Source organism: Dromiciops gliroides, chromosome 5 (genome assembly GCF_019393635.1).
Source record: "Dromiciops gliroides isolate mDroGli1 chromosome 5, mDroGli1.pri, whole genome shotgun sequence".
NCBI lineage: Eukaryota > Metazoa > Chordata > Mammalia > Microbiotheria > Microbiotheriidae > Dromiciops > Dromiciops gliroides.
In genome coordinates, this window is record NC_057865.1 from 116630031 (window position 1) to 116645588 (window position 15558).

At 37.0% G+C, this 15558-nt stretch overlaps 1 protein-coding gene across 1 annotated transcript in view; it reads left to right on the forward strand.

Annotated features, from left to right (window-relative positions):
* Positions 1-15558, forward strand: part of UBE2H (ubiquitin conjugating enzyme E2 H) — a 131666-nt gene that overhangs the window by 67402 nt on the left and 48706 nt on the right. Inside the window, exons 2-3 of the mRNA XM_043965162.1 lie at positions 1816-1892; positions 4294-4368. Of these exons, the coding sequence (XP_043821097.1) occupies positions 1816-1892; positions 4294-4368 (152 nt within the window). The remainder of the gene's footprint in view (positions 1-1815; positions 1893-4293; positions 4369-15558) is intronic.

The following is a 15558-nucleotide window of genomic DNA, read 5'->3' on the forward strand; positions in this document are numbered from 1 at the left end:
GGTCCTCCTGAATCCAGGGCCAGTGCTCTATCCACTGCGCCACCTAGCTGCCCCTGAATTCTTTTAATAACATAGCCTTTTATTGAATCATCCTCTACCCAAAAATGTTTTAGTATGTCTCCATTACCTACAGAATAAAATCCAAACTTTGTAGCCTGACATTTCATGAGCCTCATCTGTTCTTTCCAATCTTCATTCCCTCTCTAAACCTCACTCTGCTCTAGCCGTAAGCACTGTGGTAACTCACCATCCTCATCACGATAGGCTTACTTGAGAATTCCAAACCCCTTTTAACATGTTCTACTTGCAGTTGGAAGAGAAAAGAGAGACCTTGCATTCATAATGGTCAAAGGGACATGGACATCCAAGGGAAAGTAATCCATTAGAAAGTTGCTGACTGGTAATTCAAAGAAAGTTATTTGGTTTAGAGAGTTAAGAAAATAGTATAGACATGAGTCTAAAATTCACAAAAGTAATTTTTTATTACTGTACAGAAATTTTAAAAACTTAGTTGGAAAAAACTTAGTCTTTGAAGATTTGTTCCAGGGACTTGGTCATAGTGTGCTTTAGGTAGATGGGCCACAAATACTGCAGAACTTTTCTAACTTATCATGTTGGGCTTATACCTTCCTGTTTTTAAAAATCTGCTTCTTTAATGGCGAACCTATTTATGCTATGGTAAGAGAATTTAATTTAGGTAATGGTGTATTTTTTTTAAAGCATCTCAACTTTGGTTGACATTATTTAATAATCTTAGCTATGGTTGACATAGCTAAGAATCTAAGTTATTGTTATTTCCTTCAGTTTCATCCAGTAGATTGTTTTTTCCCCTTAGAAAATCAAACTAATATTTGTTTGAAATAATGCCATGTTCATCAGTGGTACATTTGCCATTTTACTGAGCTGGAAATGAACTAGTTTCATATGCTGTGGTGAAAAATTTTAGTGTACAAGGTATCAAAATAGTTCTAAGTCTGGAAAGAAATTGCGACTAAATTGCCCGAAGTAAAATAAACCTATTAATGGCTCTTTGGGGGGTGGGGGGGGTCCCTTGCCCCAGGCACTTAACCAAGGACTTTAAAAAATAAATCTTGACTTCATACTGTATCTAGATATGTGCTAGTAGAGAGATGGAATGGGATATTCATTGCAAAGAGTGTTCCAAAATTATTGAAGTGGGGGGGGAAAGTTGACCTTAATGCTTTTTAAAAAAAAGGCAAATTTCCCTTTCCCATTAAGCTTTAATTTCTATTTCTTTTCCTGAAATGATAATGAAAAGTTTAGAGAAAGGATGAGACTACATTTAGCATCTTTGATGTTTTCCTATGGCTCTGGGTAACCTATTGTAGAATATTATGAAGGGGCATTCTCCCAAAACCCCGATCAACTAAAATTCCCACTATTAGTCTCTAGATTCAAAGTAACAAATGTTATATTACTTGAAGAGTGGCTAAGTAGTGCTGTTATTATTATTACAGCTCTTAGCAAAGCTGATGAAATGAGCACATTAACAGTAGTGAACATTTATATAGCACCTACTATGTGTTAGGCACTGGTGTGCACTTGACAAATATTATTTCGTTTGATCCTCATAACAATCCTGGGAGGTAGGTGCCTAAAATCATTTTGCAACCTATTGCCAAGAGTGGAACCAGAATAATAGAGGCAACAAATTAGTGTATGTCTCGAAATTCATTATGCCTTTCCTATTCATAGCATCTTTTCTAGGATTCCTATAACATTTCTGGGAATATGAATAGTAGTTCTGTCGTGTTACACTAAGCATGAGTAATTTTCCTTAATCCTCAATATTAGCATTGAGAGCAAACACGAAGTCACAATCCTAGGAGGACTCAACGAATTCGTAGTGAAGTTTTATGGACCACAGGGAAGTAAGTATTTGTTTTTTCTCTCATGCAGTCTTGCTTTACACTAATTGACTTTCAGATAAAGAAGAGCAACAGGCAAAGAGAATAATTGGATAGCTGGCACCTATGATATTGGGAACCAATTTAAATTGAACTTCAAGGCCATTGTGGAATCTTGTGCCATGCTTATATTCTGTTTTGTTCCATGACAATAAATTATTTGTAAATTCAAGTTCTTCATTCTACAGTAGATTATTGGTGAATTCAAACCAATTTATTCTCGATTGATAGCTGCATTCTCTTTGTGTGTGGTGGGAGGTATGTGACCATGGCCTTCTATTAATGTTTTGTACTAAAGTCTTTTAATAATTTTTACATAATAAATGAATATCTAAAACAATTAAATTTGTCTTTTGCAGACTTTCTTGTATATCTTTTAAATGCAATCTTACTTATCTTTTAAAGTAAAGCATTACTACTAAAATTTATTATTTCCTTCTTAAGGAATCAGTAAAGCATTTATTAAGCACCTATATTTTAGGCATTGTTACAAAGCTTCAAAAATTAGATGGTGTCTTTCCCCAAAGGAGCTTACATTCTATTAGGGAGATAGAACATATTCACTGAGATATAATCACAGTAAATAAGAAGTGGTTTGGGGCACTAGTAAGTGGCAGAATCAGGAAAGGTGCTTTCAAGGTGGCATTTGGACTGAGCCTGGGAAAGGGAGCCAGGGGTTTAAAAAAAAACAGTTAAATATGAGTTGAACATTTCAAGCATATGACACATCCTATGTAAAGGCATGGAGGTAGAAGATGTGATATTATGTATGAGGGAATAACAAGTAGGGTCGAGCATGGAATTTCTGAAGGAGATTAATGCATAGTCTCTAAACACATGTTGGAGCTAAATTGTGAAAATGTCAGAGGAATGTTTATTTTGTTATATACTTGATGGGATGAAGCTCCTTGAGTAAGGTAATTACATGATCAGAAACTTCATTTTAGGAATGTCCATTTGGTAGCTGTGTGGTAGATCAGGCTGAATTCAGGGAGAACACAGTGAGGAGGCTCTTACAGTGATGTGGGTGAGAGATGATGGCCTGCACTGGGGTTGTTGTGGTAGGAGTTAAGGGAAGACGTGGAAGATGTTGACGTAGAATGAAAGAAACTGAAGAGTTCTGTCTGGGTTACCAGAAAAAAATGTTGATGTCTTGAATGAAATAAGGACTTTAGGAGAGGTAAATTTCAATGAAAATGAGTTCCGTTCTGTCCCTATTTGAGATGCCTATTGGACATCCTGATTGAGATGTCCAACAGGTAGCTGGAGATGCAGGAGCTCAGTGGAGAGACGAGGACTGTGAATGTAAATTTGAAAGTCAACTGCACAGAGATGATAAAAGACATGGGAGCTAATAATAAAGAGCATTATGGTACACCTAATCCATAAGGATGCCCATATTTATTACTCCAAGGGAGACCAGCTAGCATTGGTCAGGTGGGCAGGAAGATAATCATTACAGAGCAGTTTCAAATTTTAAAGGCATTATTTTCTTCAGTAAGCTTTTGTATCTTTTTTCCATTTGACCAATGGTTGTCCCCATTTGGCCACAGATAGTATGGCAGAAACTAGGCCTAGACCAACATCTTACACCATATACCAAAATAACGTCAAAATTGGTATATGATTTAGACATAAAAGGTGATACCATAGGTAAATTAGGAGAGGAAGGAATAGTTTACTTCTCAGATTAGGAGAGGAGAACAATTTATGACCAAACAAGAGATTATGAAATATATATTATGAAACGCAAAATGGATGATTTTTATTACATTAAATTAAAAAGTTTTGTGCAAACAAAAGCAATGCAGCCAAAATTAGAAGGGAAGCAGAAAGCTGGGAAACAATTTTTACAGCCAATATTTCTGATAAGGCCTCATTTCTAAAATACATAGGGAACTAAATCAAATTTATAAGAATGCAAGTCATTCTCCAATTGAGAAATGCTCAAAGGACATGAATAGGCAATTTTCAGATGAAGAAATCAAAGCTATCTATTGCCATATGGAAAAAAAATGCTCTAAATCACTACTGATTAGAGAAATGCAAATTAAAACAGCCCTGAGGTATCACCTCACACCTATCAGATTGGCTAATATGACAAAAAAGGAAAATACTAAATGCAGAGCAGTTCCATAAAAACCCAGAGTGGTGGAAGTATGTAGAAGATAAGAAGATGGTTAACAGTGACAGATGCTCCAGAGAAGTAAAGGGTGGGGGGAAGACTGAAAAAAGGACATTCAGAAGGTTTTGAGATGATAATGATTTTAATATTTCACATACATCCTGACTTAAATTTTTTTCCAGTTATATGCTTGATTTATGTTCAGAAAAAAACATGTTGTAATATACTTCTCTTTTACAGCACCGTATGAAGGTGGCGTGTGGAAAGTTAGAGTGGATCTTCCTGATAAATACCCTTTCAAATCCCCATCTATAGGTATGCAGTAATCCAATTTTTTCTTTAAAGGTTTTTGAACTCATAAGGAGAGAAAAACATTTGGAAAGCTATCTATCACTTGTGGAAGTTAATTTATTCTAATAATAATTACCTGACTGAATGTTTGTTGTTGTTAGATTTCTAGTAAAGAGGAGAAGGACATTTTAATACATTGTTTGCTTTTTAGGGTTATTCTTGTGACTAAGGGTGATAGATTTTTTCCTTTTCTCCTCTCCTAAGGCAGGTTAAGAAGTTCTGAGGGTGAAGGCAATTAAGAATATTTAGGTTTTGTAGGCCTGTAATTTCAACCTAGGTCAGAATATTTAGTAACATCAGCGCTCTTTCCATTTTGATATTTTCCCCATTTTAAAGTCTTGGATTCAAATCCTACTTCTGACACTTAATAGTTGTGTGGCCAGGACCAAGTAATTTAACCTTTCTATGCCCCAGTTTTCCTCATCAGTAAAATGAGGAGTTTGGATTCAGTGACTTCTTAAGGTTCTTTCCAGCTCTTAAATCTATGATCAGGTAATTCCTATGATTTTGTCTTTATCTGTGATGCTATTAATTTAGCCTTGTTAAAGGATGTGTGTATTATAATAACTATTCAGGGTACCAATATGTGACTGAAAGTTGCACCCTTAAGTGTAGTTTTGGGTTTGTACTGATGGTAATCATTTAACTTTAGCTTTTTGACTTTGAGATGGTTTTTCCTCATCAAACTGGGAAAAGTTTTTGTGGTTTTTTTTTAATTATATAACATTAAAAGCACTTTAAGAATAAGAATGACAAGAAAACATTCACACACAATAAAACTATTCACTGAAAAGGAGGCTGCGGATCTGGGCTAAAAGAGGATAAGAACCACAGGAATTACCAATATCATGAGATAATTGTATAGCTGGTACAAGATGTCATAAAGTTCAGGAAGGGTGGGTTCTCTAAGAAGTGGTGTTTCTGAAGGGTTTTGATCCCAGGCGGATGCCCCTGGACAAAAAGCTCTTAGTCTTGACCATCTGCCTCTGCTTCAGGCTTATGGCTAAGTCCCAAGCTCATAGCATTTTTATCTTAGATGGGGCCAGGAAAACCAATCCTCACCAGGCAGATTCAGCATTCTTCCTTCTAATTCCCTCAGCCATCGAAAAAATTCTTGATTAAAAGGCTTAGTAATTTGTTCTAAAGAACCTTTTGAAACACACATACATGAAACACATGCATATTTGGCTTGGAAAATCTAATTGGTAATTCAAAGAATAATTTAGTTCTTCAGTTCTTTTCCAGGTATTTCAAGAGCTCCTACCTCTCACTAAATAAAAGGGAAGCAGTAGTATAGACAAATGATTTGGTACTTTTCTCATTTCCCCAGTTGCCTCTCATTCTCAGTCATTAATCTAATGAAAAGGCAGGGAAACAGAAATCCGTCCTTGTGAAGACTCATAAGGCACAGGATTAGTTAAATTAAATTCAACTAAACAGTTCAGTACTATAAAATACCTTTTAATGTGCAAGGCCAGTCCTCAATTTTCCAGGGGGAAACAGTGGGAAAGCCAAAAAGGAGAATGGTGATACATTGAACCTATGGGAAATAGGGGGTTAGATTCACCTGACTCCAAAGATAGGGTGAACAAGACAAAAGCTCCTAGTAAGACACCAGCCACTCCACAAACTTACACACATTGGGCCTCTTTTACTCTCCTGTATGTACCCTGAATGCACAGTTGCCAACACGAAAATGAAAATGAAGTTACAGATAAAAGCACAGGCATGCTGGAGGTCAAGAAAGTTAAACAAACCAGTGTTGAGGATTCATTATCCTTTCTTTTGAATCATTTTAAATCTCTTAATCTCTACTGATGTACAACAGAGGTTGCAGAGAAAACTAACTACAATTCCTTTAATTTATGTAGGGTTGTAATCCAGACGTTTGTGATGTCAGTTGTGTTTTAATGTATACCCTTTTATTGGGCAAGATGGGCTCCTGTGCATAATAAGTCAGGCAAGTCTCCAGCCTGATACAAGTTGTCTTGTACACAAGTGCAAAGGCTTTGTAAGTCAGGTACCTGACTTGAGATATTAATATCTCAAGGGAGTGCCTGGAATTTTTGCATTAATGAATAGAAGTTGAGCAAACCAACTCATACACATTCTGAATAGCAAGATACTAGACAACAGCATTTTTAACTCTAATTAAAGCCAGTTTGCTGTAGAACTTCAGAGAGGCCTTTTGAAATAACCCTTTAGGCATTTACTTCTTAGCTTTTTGTGTTGAAAAGACCTTATCCTTCTGTGGAAATGAAGAAACAATGATAGTAATAGAAGAAAATGTTAGGCCACCAGAGATAAAAAGTAGTCAGTTTAACTCTGGGTTATTCATGAATGCATAGACAGATGAATTGCTGTCATTGTGGACTATTAGTCATTCTATTGCTGCCTTTCATCTGTCAACAGTACTTAACTGAGTACTCATCATGTACTGATTACTGTGTTGGGACATATTGTAATCCTCTTCTTTATAGAAAATAATCATAGTAGGGAATATATTTTGAATTATGTTTTGAGCTTTTTAAAGTTTTGGTGGCATACTTTGGTATGGTGTATGTTTGGTCACACTGGTTTTTTTTGTTTGTTTTTGTGTGGGGCAGTGAGGGTTAAGTGACCCAGGGTCACACAGCTAATAAGTGTCAAGTGTCTGAGGCCTGATTTAAATTCAGGACTTCCTGAATCCAGGGCTGGTGCTTTATCCACTGTACCACCTAGCTGCCCCTGTCACACAGTTTTGACATAACATGTCTGGGGTACGTTTTGTTGTCGTAAAAGAGAACTACTTTGGGATTGAATTTGTGACTTTAAGCCTTAGTAACATTATGCTTTAACCTTTGAGCATGTGCAGAGAAATTCAATGTTCCTTCTCTCAAAGATTTTGCAATGTAATTATGATGAGGAATGAGTCATACAGTGAACAACTTCAATTAATGAGATTTTTTTGTATTAACATTATTTAACTTACATTAAATTGGATTGATAACCTTTGAGGTCCCTCCCAACTCTGTTTCTGTGTTCTTTGATTCTATGTGATCATGGAGTAAGTTTAAGACCTTTCTCTGAGTGGACTTTTTTTTCCAAATATTTACTAAAGCATTTAATACAACCAGGACAATTAGCAGAATCTCATGAGAGGATTATGCTAGATACATTAAATTGAGAATCAGAAATGTCAGGTACTACTGGGGAAATCATGCTTATCATGATGGATTTATTTTGGCTGCATAGAGTTGAAATCATTTCTAGATTAAAATGAATCAGCAAATAAACTGAAAACCTAAATCGAGAAGGGCAGCTATTCTTCAGTGGACAGAGTGTGTGGCACCAAGACCTGCATTTAAGTTTCTGAAGTAGATTTCGTGTTTGTATTTCTAATGACTACAAAACATAGACTTAATATCTATATCATTTCATCTGTAAAACCTACATTAAACATCAAGCAAGATCAGTATCTTCCAGGGTCTTAGAACTCAGCCCATTCTATCAATTCTGTAGCTAGTTTTATGTTCTGGTTATATGTGCAGAATAGATGTGTGTATGACACTAACTAGCTATGTTATGATTATCTGAAGCCTCACCATCATTAGCAAAGTAGACAAAATTAATAAAGGCACATTGAAACAAAATTACAGGTGTAATTTTAAACATTAAATGTAATGTAAAAGTAACATTAAATGGATTTCTGAAAAGCAGTAGCCCCAGTCTGGCATACATCAATCAGAAATAGGATGTGTCTCTCTTTCACTCCTTGCCCTCCTTTTTTTTTTTTAAACACAAAGGTGGAAAAAAGTGTGAGGGTTCTACAAATAAAGATTGTTTCACCAACAGTAGTTTTTTATGTGGACACAGAATACAATAAGACTTAATGATGCCATCAGTCTTATCAACTTAGACCTAAGTAACAAGGGTAATTAATTTTGTGAAAACATGACAATATGTCTTAAGGATTCACTTGAAAGGCATTAAAATAGAATTATATAATGTTAATTTTGGAGTTTTTCAATAAGGTATGAATGACATTATTATACAACAGCCCTGGTTGGGCTAAATGTATATAAAGTATGTTTCTGTTGGGAAATTAGTTCAGTCCCCAGATGCAGCATTGTCATTGATCGCCATTTCAGAAAATATAGCTTGTTGGTTCTTACTTGACATCGAACTGTTGGAAGCAAAATTAGTCACATCACAGTATATCTTTACAAGCATTTTTCCATTACATTGAAATTGTTATACTTCACTTAAAGCTAGTAGCAGCTCACTAGTATTTTAAGCAAACTGACATTTTTTTGTTCTTTGGTCATACATTATTTTACTAACCAGTGATAATGTAGAAACCTGTACAGTTGATGAAACAGTCAATCACCAAGCATTTACTAAGTGCCCGGAATGGTGTCAGTCTCTTGAGATACAAAGGCCAAAATGAAATAACCCCCTCCCTCAGGGGGCTTCCATTTTCTGTTTTTGGTTTTGTTTTGTTTTGTTTTTTAATTTTTGCAGGGCAGTGAGGGTTAAGTGACTTGCCCAGGGTCACACAGCTAGTTAAGTGTCAAGTGTCTGAGGCTGGATTTGAACTCTGGTCCTGCTGAATCCAAGGCCAGTGCTTTATCCACTGTGCCACCTAGCTGCCCCCTTCGTTTTTGTCTTTTTTGGTTTGTTTTTGTTGGTTTTTGTTTTTGTTTTTAGTGAGGCAATTGGGGTTAAGTGACTTGCCCAGGGTCACACAGCTAGTAAGTGTTAAGTGTCTGAGGCCGGATTTGAACTCAGGTACTCCTGACTTCAGGGCCGGTGCTTTATCCACTGCGCCATCTAGCTGCCCCTGTTTTTTTTTTTTAATAAAAATTTTTGTTTGTTTTGTTTTTTATGGGGCAATGAGGGTTAAGTGATTTGCCCGGAGTCACACAGCTAGTGTCAAGTGTCTGAGGCCACATTTGACCTCAGGTCCTTCTGAATCCAGGGCCAGTTCTTTATCCACTGTGCCACCTAGCTGCCCCTGGGACTTCCATTTTCTCAGGGGAAGAAGAGACAAAGTGAACACAAAGTAACAACAACAACCCCCCCCCCCAAATCAGGGGATGACACTCCTCATGGCCTCATGTTATGGGGCTGGCCTTCAAGCCTAGCTTAGAAGGACTTCTTCTTTTTTTTTTCCATTTATTTATTTTTTCTGTTACATGTAAAGATTGTTTCTCCCTCCCCCCTCCCCTAGATAGCAGGTAATCTGATATAGGTGTTATATGTGTGTGTGTGTGTGTGTATATATATATATATATGTATATGTATATGTATATATGTATGTATATAAATGTATATGTATATATGTAATAACATTAAACATTTCTGCATTAGTCATGTTATAAGAGAAAAATCAGAGCAATGAGGAAAAACCTCAAAATAGAAAAACAACAGCACCAAACACAAAAGAAATAGTATGGTTCATTCAGCATCTATACTCCACAGTTTTGTTTTGTTTTTTTCCTGGATTTGGAGATCCTCCTCCATCATGAGTTCCCTGGAACCTTTCTGTACCATTGCACTGGTGAGAAGAATCTAGTCCATCACAGTAGGTCAACACACAATGTTGATGATACCGTGTACGATGTTCTTCTGGTTCTGCTCATCTCACTCATCATCAGTCCATGCAAGACCCTCCAGGTTTCTCTGAACTCCTCCTGTTCATCGTTTCTTACAGCACAATAGTATTCCATTACATTCATATACCACAGCTTGTCCAGCCATTCCCCAATTGATGGGCATCCCCTTAGAAGGACTTCTTAAAGAGAACACCTTTCAGATGTGTGTGAAGAATAGCAAGAACAACAGTTTGAGTGGACCAAAGAGTATTTGATAAGAAGTAGTGTATAGTTCTGAAAGTTAGGTTGTAGCTCAATTGTTTAAAAAAAAAAATTAAAGGCTAAACAGAAGAGTTGGCATTTGATCCTAGAGATAATGGGAGGTAAAATCTACTGGAAGGAATTGGTGACGTTAGCAGGTTGGATTGGAGTGTGAAGAGTGACTTGAGCCAGGGAGACCAATTTGGTTATGACAGTAATCTAGGCAAGAGGTGAAGAGGTAGAGAAGGGGACGTGGAAGACAAGATTTGGCCATTCATCCGGCTGTGTGGTCTAGGTGAGTGTGAGCAGCTGACCGTCAATGAGGTTACCAACCTTGGTGCCTAGAAGGATGATGCTATTGTTGGTAGAAATAGGGAAGTTCAAAGAAGGGGGGAAAAGGTGATGAATTTGAGATGCCTTTGGAACATCCAATTTGAAGTATCTGGTAGGCAGCTGGAGATATGGGACTACATTTCAGGGGAAATAAAGGCTATGGCTCCATCTGTCTCTCTCAGTAGAGTTATCTGTGTAAGGATGATGAGAGGTGATGAGGAAAAGTGTGGGGGAAAAGAGTACAAAGCACTCTTTAGGGGATACCCACAATTAGGAGGCAGATTACAGATCCAGGAAAGGAAACTGAGAAGTGGTCAAAGAGCTAAGAGAATGACTAAGTGAATTGGACCATGAAAACGCAGAAAGGGAGTTATGTGGGAGAGGGTCCTCAGAAGCATCAGTGGCTCTCCAGATTGAGAAGAATAAAGATTCAGAAAGACAGTCAGATTAAGAGCTTGTCATTGGGGAGAGGTGGTGTTGTTGTTTTTTTCTGGTTCTTATCCTTTATTACTGAATGTCATTGTTGTTTTTTAATGATAAAAGTATTTTATTATTTTCCAGTTACTTGTAGAGATAGTTTTCAACATTTCTTTTTATAAGATTTCTAGTTTCAAATTTTTCTCCCTCCCCACCTCCCCAAGACAGCAAGTAATGTGATATATGTTATATATGTAGAATAACATTAAATGTATTTCTGCATCAGTCAAATTATAAGAGAAGAACCAGAGCAAAAAGGAAAAACCTCAAAGAAAAACAGCAGCACCCAAAACAAAAGAAATAGTATGTTCAATCTGGATCCATATTCCACTGTTCTTTTTTTTTTCTTCTGGATTTGGAGAGCCTTTTTCATCATGAGTCCTTTGGAACTATTTTGTACCATTGTATTGATGAGAAGAATCAAGTCTATCACAGTTGATCAACACATAATGTTGATGATACTGTGTATAATGTTCTTCTGGTTCTGCTCATCTCACATCAGTTCATGCAGGTCTTTCCAGGTTTCTCTGAAATCAGCCTGCTCATCGTTTCTTACAGTACAATAGAACTCCATGACATTCATATACCACAGCTTGTTCAGCCATTCCCCAATTGATGGGCAGCCCCTCAATTTCCAATTCCTTGCCACTACAGAAAGAGCAGCTATAAATATTTTTGTACATGTGGGTCCTTTTCCCTTTTTTATAATCTCTTTGGGAAAAAGACCCAATAGTAGTATTGCTAGGTCAAAGGGTATGCACAGCTTTATAGCCCTTTCTGCATAATTCCAAAGTGCTCTCCAGAATGGTTGTATCAGTTCACAGCTACACCAACAATGCATTAGTTTTCCAATTTTTCCACAGCTTCTCCAACATTTATTATTTTCCTTTTGAGATGAAGTTTTTTAAAAAAAATATTGTTATATTGACATTTTTATGTCACCTTTATTTCCAAATGTATCCTTTCTTGTGGTATAATGGAAAGCACATGGGATTTGGCATTAGGACCTGGGTCTGACTGATTCCAATTGCTACTTTTCTGGGCCTCAGTTTCCTTATCTGTAAAATGAGGGTGTTGTAATAGATGACTTTTTAAAAAATTTATTTATTTTTGTGGGGCAATGGGGGTTAAGTGACTTGTCTAAGGCCACACAGCTAGTAAGTGTCAAGTGTCTGAACTCAGGTACTCCTGAATCCAGGGCTGGTGCTTTATCCACTACGCCACCTAGCTGCACCCTAATAGATGACTTTTAAGGTTCCTGTAAAATTGTGGTCCTTCCTTCTCACTTCCTTCCCTAAGGATTTATCCTTTACAACAAATAATAAGAGAGAGTAGAAAAATGCATTTCAGCAAGACTTGAAGTTCATTACCTGAGTCTGACAGTTTATTCAGTATTTGACACCCATAGCCCACCTTCTCTTCAAAGAAAGGGTTTTCCCTCTCTTTTAGCAAGCTGGATCATTGTAATTATATAATATCCAGGCATTTGTTTTCTGATGTTGTTTTCCTAATTGTTTCCTTCATTTGCATGTTTAAATATCTTATCATGTTTCTTTATTGTTCGTATTCATAATTTCTTTTAATAAAATATTCTTTACATCTATAGACAACCTTTTCATTTTCCAGTTGATGGGTATAAGCTTTGTTCACAATTCTTTGGTCCTATAATAATTAATACTATAAACATTTTTGGTGTATATGGTATCTTTCTTCCTATCTTTAATTTCCTTGGAATGTCCACTTAGCTGTGGGCCATTGGCTATTTTGGAGAGAATAGCTTTACTTGAGTGATGCCCGTTGGAAGCCAGATTGCAAAAGATTGAGGTATGGAAGGAAGGAAATGGAAGTAATGAGAAGGGATAGTTTTGTGTTTTTTTTCTCTAGGAATTAAGGTTTTTTAAGGTGGGAGAGATGGATAGATTTGTAGGCAGAAACTGTGTGTGTGTGTGTGTGTGAGAGAGAGAGAGAGAGAGAGAGAGAGAGAGAGAGAGAGAGAATGGGAATATGAATGTGTGGGTGGGTGCTTGTGGGTCAGTCTGCTGGAGGAGATGTCAGGAAGTAGGATCAAGTAGAAGGAAAGGTCTTTCTTCATCTGAGACTGGAGTGAACGGGTAATGTCATGGGGTTTTTACAGATGAAGTAGAAGAGAAGAGGGAGCTCACTGTAGATGGTCTCTTTTCTCAGGAAAGTATGAGGCCATGTTTTCTGTGGAGAGGATGGCAGTTAAGGGGCTTTGTGTGGGAGACTTGAGAAGAAAGGTTTGGGAACAGCTGTTGTGGGGAGTGGGGGAGTGAGATGGAAAGTCAGGGAGTCATCAAAGTATTGTATTGCTCTGAAGTGAAGGTCTTGTTGAGATTAAATAACAGAAATCTTCAGTAGAACCTTGTCAGTACAGTTACATGATTTCTTCCATCACTGTTTACATTTAAGCAGCACTGGTAGAAATAAATGGTGGCAGTAGTCCAGGGTTTGTGCTTGGTAAAATGTGAGCCAGTGGTAGGGAACGGGAGTGGGGGTGGAGATTAGGAAGTAGAAGACAAGTCTTTAGAACTGTTTAACTCTAGGGTCAGCATTGGGAGGTGGTTGTCCATATTCACTAAATGTGGAAGGAGTCCTGAGGGGTGGTTTAACACTTGAAACTTAAGGATTTAAAACCGAAGAAATTAGGTCGAATGAATGCTGGGTTCATTTTTTGCTTCTTTTCAGATTTTCTTGTTCTGTGTGCATTTGAGAGCTCGATAATATTTTATTAATTGAACTATGACAGTAGATCTTGTGAAAATAGTTAAACAGAAGGCTTTGCCTTTCTTTAAAATAAAATTGCATGCAAGTTATCAGTTTTATAAGGTGACCCATTTAAAAATAATTTTCGTTTAAAACCACAGCATAATTATTGTTAAATGAAGTCAATACAATACAATAAACAGCATCTCCTTTTCTTTGAGAATAGCATATAGGCATGCAGTTGTAAATAAAAACCAGCAAATGTGTTAAACCACTTCTCAGGATTCTTTCCACCTTTAGAGAACATGGGCAATAATATACTATTTAAAATCCATATGTAGCTTATAAATACTAATGAATCTTGTGAAATTGGACCTCTTTTGAAAGTTCATTTTGCAGCTTTAAAAAATGTACTTTTAGGATTGTACTACACTTGTTTCTTCATATTCCTGTCTCTGCAATGCTGTTATTTAAACCTCTATTCAGAGATTGGTGATTAGGGTGTGTTTTGTGATTTGTCCATAAAGTTATCTGCCTGAGTTTTTAAAGATATCCAGCTGAATTTAAACATTCAAATGAGAGAAGGCTATGTTGTTTAAAATGATCACATTGGGTGACCTAGCCTACCAAGGCTACTGATGTCAACCATGTCCCAGGTACTTCTGAGACTCCCCTTTTATTATCTCCAAAGCTTCTTTCACTTAAAATCATGGAATCTGAGAGTTAGGATGTGATGGATCATCTGATCCAACTCCTATCAGACACATGACTCCCTCCTATTTATAGCACTAACTGTAATGTCAGTAGTCAATATTTATTGTCTTGTTATAATTTATTATGGTCTTTATTTAATAATATATTATGTAATAATATGATGTATTATGAAATATTATTTTAATTTATTATGGTCTTTATTTAATAAACATTAAGGGCTTCCTATGTGCTGGGCACTGTGCTAAGCTCTGGAGGTATAAATAAGAAAAAGATGGTCCCTGCCCTTACAATCTAATGAGGGATGATAGTATACAGAAGGAAGCTAGATAGAAGAGAAGAGGGGCTAGAGGGACCTGGTGAAGGGGCATGACATTTGTTGGGGTTTCAGCCGCCTGGAGCAGTTGGTGGGGAATCGGCGAGCATGGCTTCATGTAGATTATACTTGGAGACTCTGGTCATGGGGATTCACTGACTTGAGCATAATAACCATAACTAGTATTTATGTGGCATTTTACAGTTGGCTTGGTGCTTGTACACTCATGATCTCAGGTGAGCCTCCTAGCTCTCCAGTAAAGTAAGTGTGACAAGTATTACCATCTTTTTTTTTATGGATGAGGAGACTGAGGTGGAGAGAGTGTGACTGGGTTAAGGCTTCTGTTTCAAAAGTAGACCCAAGGGCTGTAGTATAACTAGTGAGGCAGAGACTCGGGTAACCTTCAGCTGAACAATTGATAGTGAAGATGACCTGTGTATAGAAAGCCTTCCTCTGGTGTCTCAGATCATGTGGATTAGAAAATCTGAGGTAATAAAATGTATACTAGAAAAGACAGAAATAAGGGCCAGAATTAGATCTTGGGAAAAAAAGGTAGAGTCAGTGGCATTATGAAAAAGACACATAAACAATTAATATCTCCCCCCTGCCCACTCTTTCCATGTGAACATCTGGCTTGAGAACATGTTTATATATAAATGACTGGTCAACACCACCTCTCTTTCTCCTTATCGAACCTAAGGCTGGTATGTCTTGGATTGACAATGCCATCCAGCCGCAGGGAACTTCATGACTCTT